The sequence below is a fragment of the Rhincodon typus genome, chromosome 9 (assembly GCF_021869965.1).
Source record: "Rhincodon typus isolate 14 chromosome 9, sRhiTyp1.1, whole genome shotgun sequence".
Lineage (NCBI taxonomy): Eukaryota > Metazoa > Chordata > Chondrichthyes > Orectolobiformes > Rhincodontidae > Rhincodon > Rhincodon typus.
Genome location: NC_063340.1, coordinates 1044925 through 1062049, shown reverse-complemented (window position 1 = coordinate 1062049; position 17125 = coordinate 1044925). Strand labels below are relative to the sequence as shown.

Genomic DNA, 17125 nt, shown 5'->3' with positions numbered 1-17125 from the left:
TCTGCTGTCCTTACCTGGTCTCATCTAAATGAGACGCTAGGCCCAGAGCAATATGGTCAACTCAACTGCCCTCTGAATTGGCTGAGTGAGCCATTCAATTCAACGGCATTTAGAATGGGATAATAACTGCTGACCTTGTAGTGTTGCCACATTCTTTTTAAAAACAAAGGGCCTTACTGCATGTGTACAAGGTGCTGGTGAGACCACATCTGGAGTACTGCGAGCAGTTTTAGTCCCCTTATTTAAGGAAAGATATCATTTCATTGGAGGCAGTTCAGAGAAGGTTCACCACAATGATCCCCAGTGCAAAGTAAGGGAATCAAGGTTTATGGATAAAGGGCAGCAAAGTGGACATGAGGATTGTCAGATCAGCCATAATCCTACTGAATGGCACAGCAAGCTTGAGGGGCCAAACTGCATACTCCTGTTCCTATTTCTTCTGGTCTTATGATCTCTCATGTCTGAAAGACCTGTTGTTTACCTATGTCCCATCCAAATTTCAATTTTAATGCTTCCCCTCTGGCCCTATTCATTCTCAGCCAGTCCTATTCTGTTTGCAATGTATGGATGGCTTTTCTGCTCAATTACAGAAAAGCAGAAGAGTAATGCAGACAGCAACAACAAAGGTGAGAAACAGGGAAAGACAGCCAGAATTAGAAGAGCACACGTAGGTAAAAGAAAGACTTACTAAGAACAACATCGTCAGTGATCTACTTATTATTTATTTAATAGCTGCTTAAGAATATTCACAACAGATTCTGAATCATTTCTTCATAATTATTTTAATGTTACATAAATACAAACTAGACGCCCTGAGGCTAACTAAAGCTTTTGTGGACAGTTATTAAGGACGCATGCCTATTCTTCACACCACATCAAAAGTGCATGCCCCCTCCTTTACTTTGTATGATGTGCTCTTTTCTTTAATGCATTTAGTATTTTTAAATGCTTGTTTCGATCTTCCTTGTCACTTTAGACACATTGACAGCGCTGCCTCCAGGCTATGTGGCATCAAAAAAATTTCCACGCTCAAAGTCAGTTACATTTGTTGCTCTCTCCATTGTTGAAAATGGCTGTCATAATCCTGTTTACCTTTATTCATACAAAGGTCATCTGGAATTCAACAAATGGAGTAAATTCTGAAAACATTACTGAACACAACTGAAACAGTACTAAATGCACAGAGCTTATCACTGACCATTGAAACTTCAGAACCATCTGATGCATTGTGAAGGACTAAAGCAGGAAGTTCAGTGAGTTCTAGTACACTGGTCTGTACAAAGCAGCAGTATGTATAAGACTTCTGACTGAGATTTTATGAATTGCATGACAAATGTGCCAATACTCTCAAATTGAGAGACATCAGGCTCAATAAATCTAAATGTGTATAAACTGTACAATGAATTAGAATATTTTCTGAATCAGCAATGTTATAAATTCTGAGGCAACAGTACAGGTGCACCAGTCAATCTGGTAATAAACACCATCAGACCAGCACTGACTAGCAATCTCCCTGGTCTATTTGGCTTAGTTATTGAGCCACTAAGCTAAATGGGGTGGGTCACCTGCACCAAAACAGATTGAAAAATTGTTTGGCATCTACAAAGTGACAAAGAACATGAGAGGCAGATTCCAAGAAAAAGTACAGAAGCACCAGTAGTTCTTTTGGGTTAATTGGTGCTTTTCAAAGGGAGCCAAAATCATTAGTTGTTGGAGACATTGAGGTTTGTATATATTCATATCATTCTTTTTGTTTCCACAGGAAGCAGAAATAGCAACTTGGTGTTCATTAAAGTTAGGATCAAACATTGATAGTAATAGAACAAAGAGATGCTAGATAGAATGTAAGTGACAGGTCTTCTCCTCGCTGAACGTGATATTCTTCTGATCATTAATGATATAATAAGACACTTTCTACCCAAATAGTCAAAAATTTAAAAGGTGTTGACAATTTTGAACCGTTATTTCTAACTGTAGTTACATTCTGACTTTGACACTCCTTTAATCAGCAGCTTTATTTGCCTTCATGCAGCACGAAAATGGACACATTACCAATTTGGTCTCAGCTAATGCTTGATACATACACATTCTCTACAAAAACCTAAATTCAAATGCAGTTTGCAATCGGAATTTAATGGGGATTTCATGGTCTGTTATTTGGGTCTGAAAATCACTGTAATCTAAGTAGCCATATCTTTAGTAACAGGTTCTTAACATAAATCCCCTACCTACACTAAGCCATTAAAAATCAAATGTAAAATACTGCGCTCAAGTAAATACAAGATTAAGAAATTACCTTTAAAAACAATCAAAATCATATCTTTAAACCAAGTGTCTGATTCGTTTGACTGGGGTGTATGCTTTTACCTTCAATCAGCTTATGGAAAATGTATTGTGTCCAGTGGAACTACATCAGAAGTGATTTTAATGTTCTCAGGGGAGAAGATGACGAGAAAATAGAGGCTAAGTTTTCTTTTCAATCCATTTGTCAGATATGGGCACTATTGTCAAGGCCAGACCTGCCCATCCTTAACTGCCCTCAAAATGATGTTGGACAGCTTGCCCAACTAAGGGTTAACCACACTGCTGAAAATGTAGACTTTCACACTGGGTGCTAGACTGGGTGAGGATGATAGATTTCCTCCCCAAATGACATCAATGATTTTCCATCCATTAGTTACACAGTTACCATTAAGGACAGCAGCTTTTTATTTTTTTTCCACTTAATGAACTGAATTCAAATTTCCTGGTTACTACAGTGAGATGTTGTGTTTCCATCTAATCAGTCCAGGTCTCTAATTAGTCCAGTAATTAAAACCACTGTGGTAGTGTTCCTGAACTGGCTAACATCCAGTAACTCCAACAACTTTACAGCTTTTGGGAGACACTGGCCTAGTGGCATTATCACTGAACTAGTAATCTAATGGTTCCAGGTTAATGGTCTGGGGAACACGGGTTCAAATTCTACTATGCTGATCATAGATCATAGAATTCCTACAGTGTGGAAACAGGCCCTTTGGCCCATCAAGTCCCCACCGAACCTCAGAGCTTCCCACCCAGACCTACTCCCCTGTAACCCACCTAATCTACACATCCCTGATCACTATGGGCAATTTAGAATAGCCAATCCACCTAGCCTGCACATCTTTGGACAATGGGAGGAAACCGGAGCACCCGGAGGAAACTCACGCAGACATGGGGAGAATGTGCAAACTCCACACAGACAGTCACCCGAAGGTGGAATTGAACCTGGGTACCTGGCGCTGTGAGGCAGCAGGGCTAACCAGTGAGCTACCATGCCGCCTCGAGTTTAAATTTGATTTGTGAAGTCTGGAATTAAAAGCTGGCCTCAGTACTTACAGCCATGAATCTATAATCAATTGTTATTAAAAAAAATCCCATCAAATTCACTAATGTACTTCAGGAGGAGAAATCTATCATCCTTATCCAATCTAGCCTGTATTTGACTCCAGACTATAGCAATGTGGTTGACTCTTAATTTCCCTCTGAAATGACTGAGCAAGCCATTTAGATCAATGGCAATTAGGGATGGGCAACAAATACTGGTCTTGTCAGCAATTCCTGTAACCCATTAAAAAAAACTCTATAGGCACGCTACAACCTTGTAGTCAGTAACAGATGCTTGTCTGAAGATTGGCTACTTGCATATAAGATTCAAAGACAATAATCGCTTTCTTATAATCAGATTGTACAAACTGTTTAATGCAAATATTCTTGACTTGTTTTTCTTATTTCTAAGAGGAAGGCAAAAAGTAAAACAGATTATTCCCTTCCCTTTGCCACCCCTTCATGCCACAACCTCTATATAAGTGAGAAAAGGACAAAAAATCCCATTGCTTAATCTTGTAAGAGGTGAATTAAATTTGATGATGTTGCCTACATACTGGTAATTATTCAAAAGGTTGATAATACATTTCTCAATGCCTGAAATATTGAAATTTAGTACAAGACCATTGCTGACATTCAGATTCTGAAAGGTTACAGAATTAAGCTATATTCTACTCATAAAAATTCTATATTAAGCTATAAATTGTTTGATAGATTTTCACCAAAGGTACCACAACTATCAACCATTTTGAACATCCTACATCAAGACTATAGATCAACTGATTAACATCAGTATTTGTAGCTTTTACTAATACAAAGCAAAAATTAAACAAAATATGAAATTCAAATAGTCTACTTCACCAAAAAGTAAATGCCCTAGGACAATTTCAAAACTTTAACAAATTTTGGAGTTCAGATAATCTGTGAGACACATGGGCTTTAATGAATGGCTCAGGTCATTATCTGAAATCTGTAACTAAAATAATATTTTGAATTACTCCTATTTGGTCCCCTTTATAATTGCAAAATAATTTCAAACAAAACTTCCAAGTTGGGTGGGGTTTCTATGAATCTTTCTGCAGTAGTAGGAGAATCATCAGCACTACATTTTTTAAATGCTGAAGGGCACTGTTTGCAGAATGCTGAGGAAAATGATTTCACAATAAATGTCAGAAACAATGTTGCGTTGCTACTGTGACTCATTTGAGCAAATATTCTGCGTTTTGGGTCATTTACTTCCTGTTTTCTTTAATATACCTAACAGAATCTTGTACAAATTATTAAATTTGCAAAATATTTAAAGCTAAATTATCCATTATCCTTACTATCTAAACATTTGCCATGCTATAGAACATTAAAAGCTCAAAACTCAAAAAAAAGTGAACTGAGAATTATAATGAATCTACTGCTAAACCATACCTTTGGTGATGAGGATATATCCATCACAGCAGCTGGTTTGATGTACACCTTTACAGTTTCTGACTTTGGTGTGGATGTATTGTCAGGTGCTGGAGGTGATGGTGCTCTCCTCTTTGTCTTTTTTTCTGTGTCAGGCTGCTGTACTGAAGCTGTCACTAATGTGGTTTGATACTTTGTAGAATGTACAGCCTTCGGCTCATAGAATGGATTAGATCTAATTAAAACAGAAAAATATGCCTTTGACAACTTCCTTCCTTAAAATATATTTTCTTCTCATTCCAGAAATCATGTACAGTATTTTTGTTGCATCTTATAACCTTTGATCTGCTGAATAAACAAAAAATTTACAGACATCTGCTGTGATAAGATTTTCATGGTTAAAAGATAATCCTGTTCGGTACTTCTTACTAAACATTTAAATGAATGTTCAATTCTTATCTTAAGGTCCGCACTCAGATATTAAGTGGCTTCCTATCGCTCTTGACAATATGTCATTTGCATAGACGGTTTCAGTTTGAAAATATAAAATCTGCTTTAATATTAATTTTAAGTAATATTTCTAACCACACCAAAAAAGTGAAAATAAACATGACTGGTCTTAATGCAATCACTTGCATAGCTTTGAAACCAAACAGTTTTAGTTTAGTTGAGAAAATGACAGTCATTTTAAAAATGTCAAACATATGCTTATTTGTCCATTTTCTTGCTGCACCTTTACAAGAGTAGTTTGAGGAAAAAAAAGTCAGAAAAATCAGTACTAATTTGTAGTTTTGTCAACAGGTTGATATCAAAACAACAACAAATTTAACCTAATATTAAACTTCTCAGATTGATATAAAGCTCTTTGTGGAAACAAAATTCATCATGGAGTAGGTTTCAATTATTTTTTAAATGAGAAAAAGGGAAACTTTCCATTCACTATCAATAGGAAAGCAAGATGATCCTCTAGATACAAAAAACACAATTGGTCAATTAGCCTGCTCTTGTGTCTTATACTTGATCGACCTCTATTTTGCTGTGGTAAAGCACTTGACAAGGAAACAAACAACTAGGCACTTTCAGTGCACATCAGATGTCAGTCTTGAAGCTTGCCTTCCAGATCGATCTGTCATTCATGAACTTCCAATAAGACCAAGATACTCGAATGAAAGATGAGGATGACAGGACCAAATTTAACCTGCTGACAGAAGGAGTCTCTGAGGAATATTCCAATCATCACTAGTTTAAAACTTTAGAAGTAAAAGGGTAAAGGTATTAAAAGTGAAATTGGCGCAAAATGACTGTTGCTCTTTGTGAACACAGAATTTGAATTTAGAATTGTAACACTTTATTAGTTTCTACTTAATTTCATTGGTTAACATCAAACATAAAGCAGTAAAACAACAGCTAGACATTAAAAGAAATGACACAAGCAACAAATCATGTCATTTGTGATCTTGCACGTATCAGTCAAAGTTTGTACTGATGCAAATAGATTATGGAGTTTCAGAAAACGTCAACAACACTTGGCACTATTTTTAGGTCACATACCACTGACTCAAACTAACACCTTAAAAGGTTCAAATGTCTGTCCTCCGGGTGAGGAAGTTTGGAGAGAATCTAACTCAATCTTCCTAAGCACTTAAAAACCATCCAAATTCTTATCTCAGATCTTCCATTTACAATCCCACAGGTTTGTATGATCCATTCCAAGCCTCTGAATTTCTACTTCCTTTTTCCTAACGTCTTCAATATTGGTGATATCTTACACTATAAACTAAGGTCCCACAACTACATTTCATAGTGAATAAAGATAGCGAAATTACAAAAAATAAACCAATTATAATTTAGAAACAAATGATGAACTGGAGCATGGAAGATGAGAAAAGACAAATGCTGTCATTAATACTTACATAATCCTGCAAAAATTCCTCCTTATAAACTTAAGCCACCTTTATTAAAATGATCTTCTCTGAATTCTGCCTTGACTGTCGGCGAAGTTTTGGAAAACTAAATTCACCCACTAAAGAGGTACAGTTTTATCAGCAAGAACTACTTTTTTTTAATCCATTCATGGGATGAAGGCATCTCTGGCTAGGCCAGCATTTATTGCCCACTCCTAATGTGGTCAGTTGTAGGTATGGATGGAAATTTCCTTCCCTGAAGGACATTAGTTAATAAGATTTTTTTTTCTAAAAATTGACAATGGGTTCATGGTCATTATTAGAATCTTAACGTCAAATTTTTATTGAATTTAAATTATAGAGTCATAATAGTCCACACCAACCATGTTCCCAAACTAAACTAGTCCCACTCGCCTGCATTTGGCCCATATCTCTCCTATTCATGTACTTATCCAAATTTGTTTTAAATGTTGTAACTGTACCTGCATCCACCATTTCCTCTGGTTGTTCATTCCACACATAAACTACGCTGTGTAAAAATGTTGTCCCTCATATACTTTTTAACACTTTCTCCACACCTTAAAAATATGCCCCACAGTCTTGAAATCCCTCACCTTAGGGAAAAGACTCTTGCTATTCACCTTATCTATGCCTCTCATGATTTTATAAATCTCTAAGATCACCCCTCAACCTCCTACACCCCAGTGAAAAATTCCCAGCCTATCCAGTCTCTCCTTATAACTCAAACCTTCCATTCCTGGCAACACCCTCGTAAATCTTTTCTGAACCCTCTCCAATTTAATAGCAGGGAGACCAGAACTGCACATAGTACTCCAGGAGAGGCCTCACCAAGACATCCCAACTTCTATACTCAAAAGGTCTGAGCAATGAAGGCAAGCATACTAAATGCCTTAACCACCCTGTCTACCTGTGATGCAAATTACAAAGTATAATGTACCTGAACCCCTAAGTCTCTCTGAGACAACAAGGTGCAGGGCTGGATGAACACAGCAGGCCAAGCAGCATCACAGGAGCAGAGAGGCTGACGTTTCGGGCCTAGACCCTTCATCAGAAAAAGCTTTTTCTGATGAAGGGTCTAGGTCCGAAACGTCAGCCTTTCTGCTCCTATGATGCTGCTTGGCCTGCTGTGTTCATCCAGCCCTGCACCTTGTTGTCTCGGATTCTCCAGCATCTGCAGTTCCTACTATCCCTAAGTCTCTCTATTTTACAATACTACCCAGGACTCTACTATTACTCTTGTTTGTTTTACCAAATTGCAATACCTCGCATTTATCCAAATTAAACTCCATCTGCCATTCCTCAGCCCATTGACCCAAATGATCAAGATCTCTTTGTCATCTTAGATAACCTTCTTCACTGTCCACTACACCACCAACTTGATAATTTGCTCAGAGTATTACCTGGGTGTCTGAAATTAATAATTTGCAATAATATCACTAGACCATTACATCCTACATTTCAAGCTTCAGAATTCAAATGAAGTAATGATCTGTCCAAAAGCTGAGAAAACTGAGTCCTGCTCTGAAATGTCGACTTTCCTGCTCCTCTGATGCTGCCTGACCTGCTGTGTACCTCCAGCTCCACATTGTATCGACTCTGACTTCCAGCATTTGCAGTTCTTGCTATCTCCTCAGTAAGAGAGGATAATTTTAAAATATTTTAAATGACTAGTATCTAAACTCGAAACACAATGGTTGCAAGCCTAACAACCTAAACCCCCAACATTCCCAGTATCTTTCTCTGAAACTGTTCGACACATGTCTGAAAGAGTTTAATTATACTGACATGCTAAATGCAATTTATTCACAATATGGAAATATTATTTGGAAAAGGTGTTCCCAAGGAATGAACCAAATTAGTATTGAGGTTAATGAAACCTGCTGTTCACCTGTTCCCACCTGAGCTGAAGAAAAATATGAACAGTTCGAACATGGGGTGAATGTAAATAAATAAATAGATATCTTTTATGGTGTAAGCTGCAGTATTTATTCATGCAACCGTCTCCTTTGATGCATTTTATAGAAGAAATGTACTGGAAACTTAATTGACTAAACTAAAGTGCATGAAATTGGATGCTCCGACTATATGATTTTTAATACCTATTAAACTCAGCTTACACAGGTGAACAAACAGGTAATGATCTCTTTCAGCATCATTGAAGGTTTAAGTGTATCCATAGGATATCAATCGTAAGTTTTTAAGATATGAGCCTGTGTGCTATTAGGTATACAAAATAGATTCAAATCAGATATTGGAATATTTTAATAACATACTCATCTAATTCTTCCTCCTCTGTTTTGGTTGTATCGGCATAGAGGTACTTGCTCATGTCCACAGGTTTGACATTCTGTCTCTTCGTTGGTTTAGGTGGTTCTATTGCTTCTATCCTATTTTCAATAATCCTGTGAGGTTGAGAATCACATACATCAAAGGGATTGAGAGAATTCTCATACTGTTCATTAAAAGGATTGTTAGGATCATTATCGTAGAAAGATTCTTCTGGTCTTTTGGCTGACATTGTTCCAACATTCCTCTCTGCAAACAAAGTTACAAGAGGTTTAAAATTTGAAGCAAAACAGTTAAAAGTGGAAAAAAAATTACCGCACAGAAAATTCCTGCAACAGCTAAAATGATTGTACAGTTGAAGCAAAAACACAATTCTTACTTCCAAACATTTCTCTTTCTATAAAAAAGGTGACATGAAGAAAAACAGATTTACCAGCAGGTGCTCAGCATTGAAATGCAATGCCTGAGAGCATGGCAAAGGCAGAATCATAAAGCCATAAGATATAGGAGCAGAAGTAAGCTATGAAGCCCATCAAGTCTGCTCCGTCATTCAATGAGATCATGGCTGAATTGATAATCCTCAATTCTATTTTCTTGCCTTTCCCCATAACCCTCAACTCACTTGCTGATTAAAAATCTTTCTATCTCAGCCTTGAATATACTTAACAATCTAGCCTCGTTAGCCATCTACGGTAAAGAATTCACAGATTCACCACTATTCTGAGAGAAGAGTAAATTGGATAATTATCTGAGGAGGAAGGTTTATAAAGCTGCATGGAAAAGGTGACTAGCTGAGATGTTCTTGCATTAAGACGCACTGACACAACTGGATAAATGGCCTTCTTGTGAGATTCATCATTCTATGATATTACCTTTAAAATGGTAGCAATCCAGGAACACCTATGACATTAAGTAGGAAGCCACAATGAACAGTGACTAAGAGAGAAATGCACATGTCCTGTGAAAAATTTCACAGCAATATCCTCACAGGTGATAGGGGTGTACACAATACATCGGCAATTCATTTGTGTGGTCAATTTTGTGTGGCTCAGTTCACAAACACTTCAAGCAAGTGGCTTTTACATCTATGGATCTTTCGCAGCAATGCTTATAAGCAAAAATATATTTCTGACATGAATACCAGAACAAGCAGTGTTTTCTTTACACACTGCAGGAAAAATCCCTTGGCTGGGAATCTAGAACGCAAGACAATGAGCAGAAACGTCTTCACTCAGCAGGTTATGAATCTGTGCAATTCTGCATCCTAGAGGGTCATAGATGTGCCATCATTGAATATATCCAAGACTGAGGTAGATCTCTCTCTTTTGATCTCTCAGGGAATCAAGGAATTTGAGAGTGGGTGGGAAAGTGGGGTGGAGACAGAACAGTAGCCATAACCACATCAAACAGCACAGCAGAATGAAGGGCTCCTCCTGCTTCCTTTTATTTATAAATGTTTTACTCACATTTCGCAGTTACATAAATAAAACAAATCTCTATGTAACATGCTGTAGCTGAATGAACCAACAACATTTTGTACATGTCAGTTACATTCCCTTCCATGTTTAGCTCAGATAAAAGTTAAGCTTTGCACACAGTGAGGCAAACTACATACAGTTATATAACAATAAAGATCAAATCCACAAAGCAGAACTGGAAAATGTTACAGGAAGTAATTATGAATCTTGCAGGATGTATGCTCTAGACTATCAGATCCCAGGTTGCAAATGGACTCAGTTCTGGAGTCTGTTTGCAAGGTGATTTGTATGCAATTCAGAACACAATGAAGGATAATGTAAAACAGCTGTTCATAAGTACAGGAAAATTTCATATGTCAGGTCTTAAAATTACACCCCTGGATGGATTGCATTCATGAATATGAGCATTTGTAAGTCAGACATTCGAGAATCGGGGGACACCCTGTACATAGGATTTTCAGTCAATCTATAACAGATCTGTCGTGGTGTCACTCACGCAGAGTCAATAGTGTTCATGTTTTATCATCCACAAGACTGCGGAAATGATCCAACTGCAGGAGCCTGCGCTGCATTTATCGAAACATTAATGGTCTTCAGCTGAATTGTGTTTATTAATTTATTCATTCATGGGATATGGGCATCCACATTTATTGCCTACCCTAACTGTCTCTTCAGACTGCTTGAACCATTGCAGTCCACACAATGCTACTAGGAAGAGTGTTTTAATTCCTTTTCGATTTCGTAGCAGTTCAATACAACTGACTGGTTTATTCGTCATCTCAAAGGGCATTTGCAGGTGAACCATTTGGCTGTGGGTCTGGAGTCACGTGTCAGCCAGACAGGTACAAAAACAGAAATTGCTGGGAAATCTCAGCAGGTCAGGCAGCATTTTAGAGAGAAAACAAAGTTAACGTTTTGGGTCCAGTGACCCTTCTTCAGAACAGGTAAGACCGATAGCCTTCCTTCACTAAAAGAAAATTAGTGAACCAGATTGGATTTTTATAAGTATCAATAGTAATAACGGTTTCATGGTGACCATTATTGAGACTAGCTTTTAATTCCAGATTTATGAATGGAATTCCACACCCACACAGCATTAGCCTGGCAGACACTTTACCACTACATCACCACCTCCCCAAGTCAACCTTTTTTCCTAGGGTAATCTCTTCTTGCCCGGAAGGAATTACATGAACTCCTCTTCTCTGAGCTGTTTCTAATTTAATTATATTCATTTTCAAATAAAGAGGTTGAAACTGTACACAGTACTCCAGGTGTGTTTTTAACAAATGCTCTGTACAACTGTAGCTAAATTTCCCTACTTTTATTTTCCATTCTCTTTGCAATAGACAACATTTCATTTGCCTTCCCTGTCACCTGTGTTCCTGCATGCTAACTTTTTGTGATTCATGAACCAGGATCCTTCTGTGTCTAACGTCTGCAGTCTATCTTCACTTAAAGAGTATTCTAGATTTTGCAGACTTCTTGCTTTTAGGTTTACAGACTGTCTACCTTCCTTTCTGCAAAGGGATCTAGACAGGTTAAGTGAATGGGCAAAAATAAAGTATTATGTGAGAAAATGTCAGCTTGTCTACTTTGACAGGAAGAACTGATTTAAAAAAGATGAAATTGAAATAATGTGCACCGAAGGGAAGAAAAACAGAATCAACAGATCAGGTCCAATATGATTCTTCTTCAGTCTTCAGAACAAGATGTCACATCGGACTCAAAACGTTCTCAGTTTCTCTCTCCACAGATGCTGATGAATCTACTGAGTTTCTCCAGCATTTTGTGTGTTTGTTTCAGATTTCCAGCATCTGCAGTATTTTGCTTTCGCTTGGATAAAAATGAGAATAATGGGTTTTGAAGAAATATTTACTCCCAAAATATGAACTCCCAGGTGCTGGCTGACTGAGTCAGTGTTTCCTGTGTTTTCAGTTTCTGTTTTAGAAGCCTGTGCTGAATGAGGAAATGCTTACAAGAGTTCCACCTAGTGGAAACAGGCCTGATATTACAGCACTGGGGGGAAAAAATTGGCACCAAACCGAAGTAGGACAAATTAGGAACAGGTGGCAATAAGGACAGTCTTGCAGTGGACAGGGAGGGTTGCAAACTGAGAAGAATTCAAGAACTCCAGGTTCAGGCAGCTAGATGTGGCTGTCAATGGGAGTGGGGGAGGAGCGGTGGTGGGGTGGGGTACCCACTTTGGGAATGGAAAACACCCAAAGCTAGACTTGGAGGACACAAAGTTACTGGAAGGATCTAGGAACTTACAGGCAGAGAGGTCTGAGACCAGGGTGGTGGTGGTGCACGGGTGGATGGGTTGGGAGGGATAGAATTCAAAGACAAGGAACAGATTTTTAAATTCAAGGTGCAGCAAAACTGGAAACTACTGCAGATTAATCCATTCAGAACTGGCGAATCCCTGGGCAAATTAGAATGTGGGCAGCAAAATTTCGAGTAGATGAACTCAAATCTACAGAGGATGGAAAATGGAAGGCCAGTCAGGGGGCCACTAGAATTGCCAAGTCAACAAAAACAAAGATGAGGAAAACAAGGCACTTCATCAGGCAACATGCAAAAGAAAGCACAAGCAGCAATTGAACATTCACGTTCAGGACATTTTGACAAAACCTAGGTGACAGGGATATCTGGAATGTAGTTTCCAGCCTTCACTGTTCATTAGACAGAGCCTGAGGAGTATTCCAGCAGTACAATTGACAGGAAAAATGGTTACAGGTACAGGGAACATCTTTGTAGCTGGACTACAGGATATCTTTTAGATTAATCTTGCTGTTGAATACTTCTATGCATTGTTAAGGCTGGAATGAGATGATTGCATTTCGTAGGTGATTTTTGATCCCTCTTTTTACTTCCCCTTAAGCTAAGTGTGCAACAGGCAACATTTATCAGCATTATTGCACTTTCCACTTTGTATCCATTAATTCAGTCGGCTACAGGTTCATGGCTTTCAATGTTTCCTCTCCCAGAGCAATGGCAAGTGATAGAACAATCAGGTATGGACTCTCTCTGCTTATGTTCACACATGACAACAGTGTTCCCCAACATTCCACTTCCATATCTGCAAGTTATACACAGGTATAGACATAGACATAAACATAGAAAATAGGTGCAAGAGTAGGCCATTCAGCCCTTCGAGCCTGCACCACCATTCAATATGATCATGGTTGATTTTGCAATCTCAGTATCCCATTCCCACTTTCTCCCTCATACCCCTTGATTCCTTTAGCCACAAGGGCTATGTCCACCTCCCTCGAATATAGCTAATGAACTGGCCCCAACAGCATCCTGTGGGAGAGAATTCCACAGGTTCACAACTGTGTGTCAAGAAATTCTTCCTTAACTCATTCCTGAATAGTATACCCCTTATTCTTAGACTGTGACCCCTAGTTCTGTACTTCCCCAACATCGGGAACATTCTTCCCACATCTAGCCTGCCTAGTTCCATCAGGATTTTATATGGTTCTATGAGATCCTCCTTCAATCTTCTAAAATCCAGCGAGTACAAGTCCAGTCGCTCCAGTCTTTCTTCATATGTCAGTCCTACCATGTCAGGAATCAGTCTAGTGAACTTTCATTAAACGCCCTCAATAGCAAGAATGTCCTTCCTCAGGATAGGAGACCTAAACTGCACACATTACTCAATGTGCAGCCTCACCAAGATCTTGTATAACTGCAGGAAGACATCCTTACTCCGATACTTAAATCTTCTTGCTATGAAGGCCAGATGCCATTAGTTTTCTTCACTGCCTGCCGCACCTACGTGCCAACCTACAGTGACTGTTCCACCGTGACACCAAAGTCTCATTGCACCTCACCTTTTCTATTCCATTTCCAACTGCCACCATTCACATAATAAGCTGCCTTCCTGTTTTTGCAACCGAAGTGGATAACCTCACATTTATCCACATTATATTGCATTTTCCAAGTATGTGGCCACTCAGCCTGTCTGTCCAAGACACCCTGCAGCCTGTTAGCATCCTCCTCACAGCACATACTGCCACCCAGCTTACTGTCATCTGCAAATTTGGAAATATTGCATTCAATTCCTTTGTCAAATCATTAATGTATATTATGAACAGCTCAGGTCCCACCACTGAAGCCTGCGGTACCCCACCTGTCATTGCCTGCTACTCTGAAAAGGACCCATTTATTCCAACTCTCTGCTTCCTGTCTGCCAAGCAGTTGTCAATACATTACCTCCAATACCATGAGCTTTAATTCTCCTTACTAATATCTAGTTTGGAATTTTGTCAAAGGCCTTATGAAAGTCCAGATACATAACATTGACTGATTCACCATTGTCTACTCTACTGGTCACATCCTCAAAAAATCCCAGAATATTTGTCAAGCACGATTTCCCTTTAGTGAATCCATGCTGACAAGGACTGATTCTGTCATTGCTTTCTAAATGCTCAGTTATTACATCCCTAATAATTGACTCCAGCATTTCCCCCAACACCTAATCTGCCATCTCTTTGTTGTCCATTATTAATTCACCTGATTCTAACTGCAAGGGACCAACATTTATCTTCACCAGTATTTTTCTCTATAGAAGGTCACTTTTTATGATTTCTGCAAGCTTTTACTTTCATATTCTGTTTTCCCTTTCCAAATTAAACACTTTATCCTCCTCTGCCAAGTTTTAAATTTCTCCCAGTCCTCAGGTTTGCTGCTTTTTCTGGCCAATTTATATGCCTCGTCTTTGGCTTTAACACTATCCCTGATTTCCCTCATTAGTATGAGTCAACAGCTTCTATTATTCCAAAGAATACAGAGAACATATAGCCAATGAATGTGACAACAACAGTGCGATCAAGCAGCACTTGCTGTATTAGCAATAACCTGCTCAGTGACACCAGGAAAAGAAAATGTCCAAATCACCCTTGTTGCCATGAATCTTGAGCCAGGGACTCACCTATGCCATCAATGAAGGAAGGGCAGTATGGCTCCAAGTCAAGTCGTTGTGTGGATTGGAAGGGAATTGCAGGTGGTGGTGTTCCCATGCATTTGCTGTCTTGTCTCTTCAGGTGGCAGGGTTTTGGGGGTTGGAAGGAGCTCTTAATGGAGCCTGGGTGACTTACTGCAACACATATTGTAGATGGTACACACTGCTTCCACTGTCTTTCAGTAACGAAGGGAAACAATGCTGATGCTGGTGAATGTGGTGCCAATCAAGCAGGCTTTGTCCTAGATAGCGTCAACCCTCATGAGCACTGTTGAAGCAGCATTTCACCAGTCAAGTATTCCATCACATTCACGGGCCTAGTTTAGGGTAGACTGACATTAGGGAGACAGAAACTGCTTTAGGGAAGTCTGATAATCATATTGAAACGGTTATCAAATTGGCACATTATGATTCCATTATTTTTGTTTTAACTTATCCTTTAACTGTCTATGTCTGTCTGAGAGTGGGGATTTATGATCAAAGGAGGTTGGGCTTCAGATTGTAAATATTAATTGGATTGCCTTTTTGTTTATCTGCATTTTGCAGAAGTTACATTACTAACAATAAATCATTAATTTTTGTTTAAGTTATAAACTTGGTGTTCAAGATCCATTATTTGTAAAATCTGGTTAAGAACAATTAAGCAAATTTGAAGGTCACTGAAATGGTTTAATTGCTGTATTGTGAATCCAGTGATAGTGAGGCTGATTTAGTTTGGCTTGCTATCTGTCGTAACACAAGATAAATTAGGAGAATGGTGCACCATAACTGCACATAGTCACATTCAGACATTAACTACTGACTTCAAATGAGAACAGAGGTATAGAACTGCCATAGAAATGGTGGAAACCCAATTGTGAGAAAATCGACCCTGGAAAGGAAAAAGAAATTGTAGACCGGGCGATAGTTTGTAAGCACAGAGTGAGTTTAGGTTGGATTTTATGGAGGGGTTCATAGTGGCAGATTTGAAAGGGAATGGGACAATGCCTTGGGAGAAGCCACCACTTAGGTGGCATGGTAGTACAGTCAGCAGTTTAGTGGGAATAGGTTTGCTGGTTACTGCTGCTGCTTGTAGCTACTCTTACCAAATGATCTGCAGTCATGGTGCGACGTTTATCTGTCCTGTACCATCCTTACACATCCAGTGTAACTCATCTGAAACTGCTCCATAAAATCCTTCACCCGACTATACGTGGGTGAACCCCTACACACCACCCCCACCCCACCCCACCCCCCACCGCCCTCTCATGAAGATCACTATGGCTTTTTGGCTCCGATCAAACAGCTAAATATTGACGTTCTCTTTTCTGAATGCCACTTTTTAAAGTTCATTTTCCTCTTGCAATCTCAAAAACCTCTTCACTCATTTCAAGGTCTATACGGGAAATTTTTAAAGCATGTCTTGGTGTCCATATTTAAAAAGCCTCTATTTTCTTCCACAGATCGTCACTTATGGTCCAAGTTTTGGAAGTATACAGGAAAATGGATAGAACTTTTAAAATTCATTCACGGGATGTGGCTGTTGCTAGCTGGGACAACGCTTATTGCCCATCCCAAACTGCCCTGCAGAAAGCGGTAATAAGCTGCCTGCTTGAGCCTTTGCAGACCATTTGTTTTAAATAAAACCCACAGTGCCACGAGGGATTGAGCTCCAGGATTCAGAGGAGCGGATGAGGGCCCTGTGACAGGCAGTGTTACTGAGAGGAGCGGGTGAGGGCCCTGTG

The 17125-nt window shown here is 39.0% G+C and overlaps 1 protein-coding gene across 1 annotated transcript in view; it reads right to left on the bottom strand.

Moving 5' to 3' along the window:
- Positions 1 to 763: 763 nt before the first annotated feature.
- The window catches only part of LOC109913474 (EH domain-binding protein 1-like), a 140895-nt gene continuing 124533 nt past the window's right edge, over positions 764 to 17125 (bottom strand). Inside the window, exons 9-11 of the mRNA XM_048601169.1 lie at positions 8945 to 9206; positions 4768 to 4981; positions 764 to 1113 (exon numbers count right to left, since the gene is read on the bottom strand). Of these exons, the coding sequence (XP_048457126.1) occupies positions 1099 to 1113; positions 4768 to 4981; positions 8945 to 9206 (491 nt within the window). The 3' untranslated portion in view covers positions 764 to 1098. The remainder of the gene's footprint in view (positions 1114 to 4767; positions 4982 to 8944; positions 9207 to 17125) is intronic.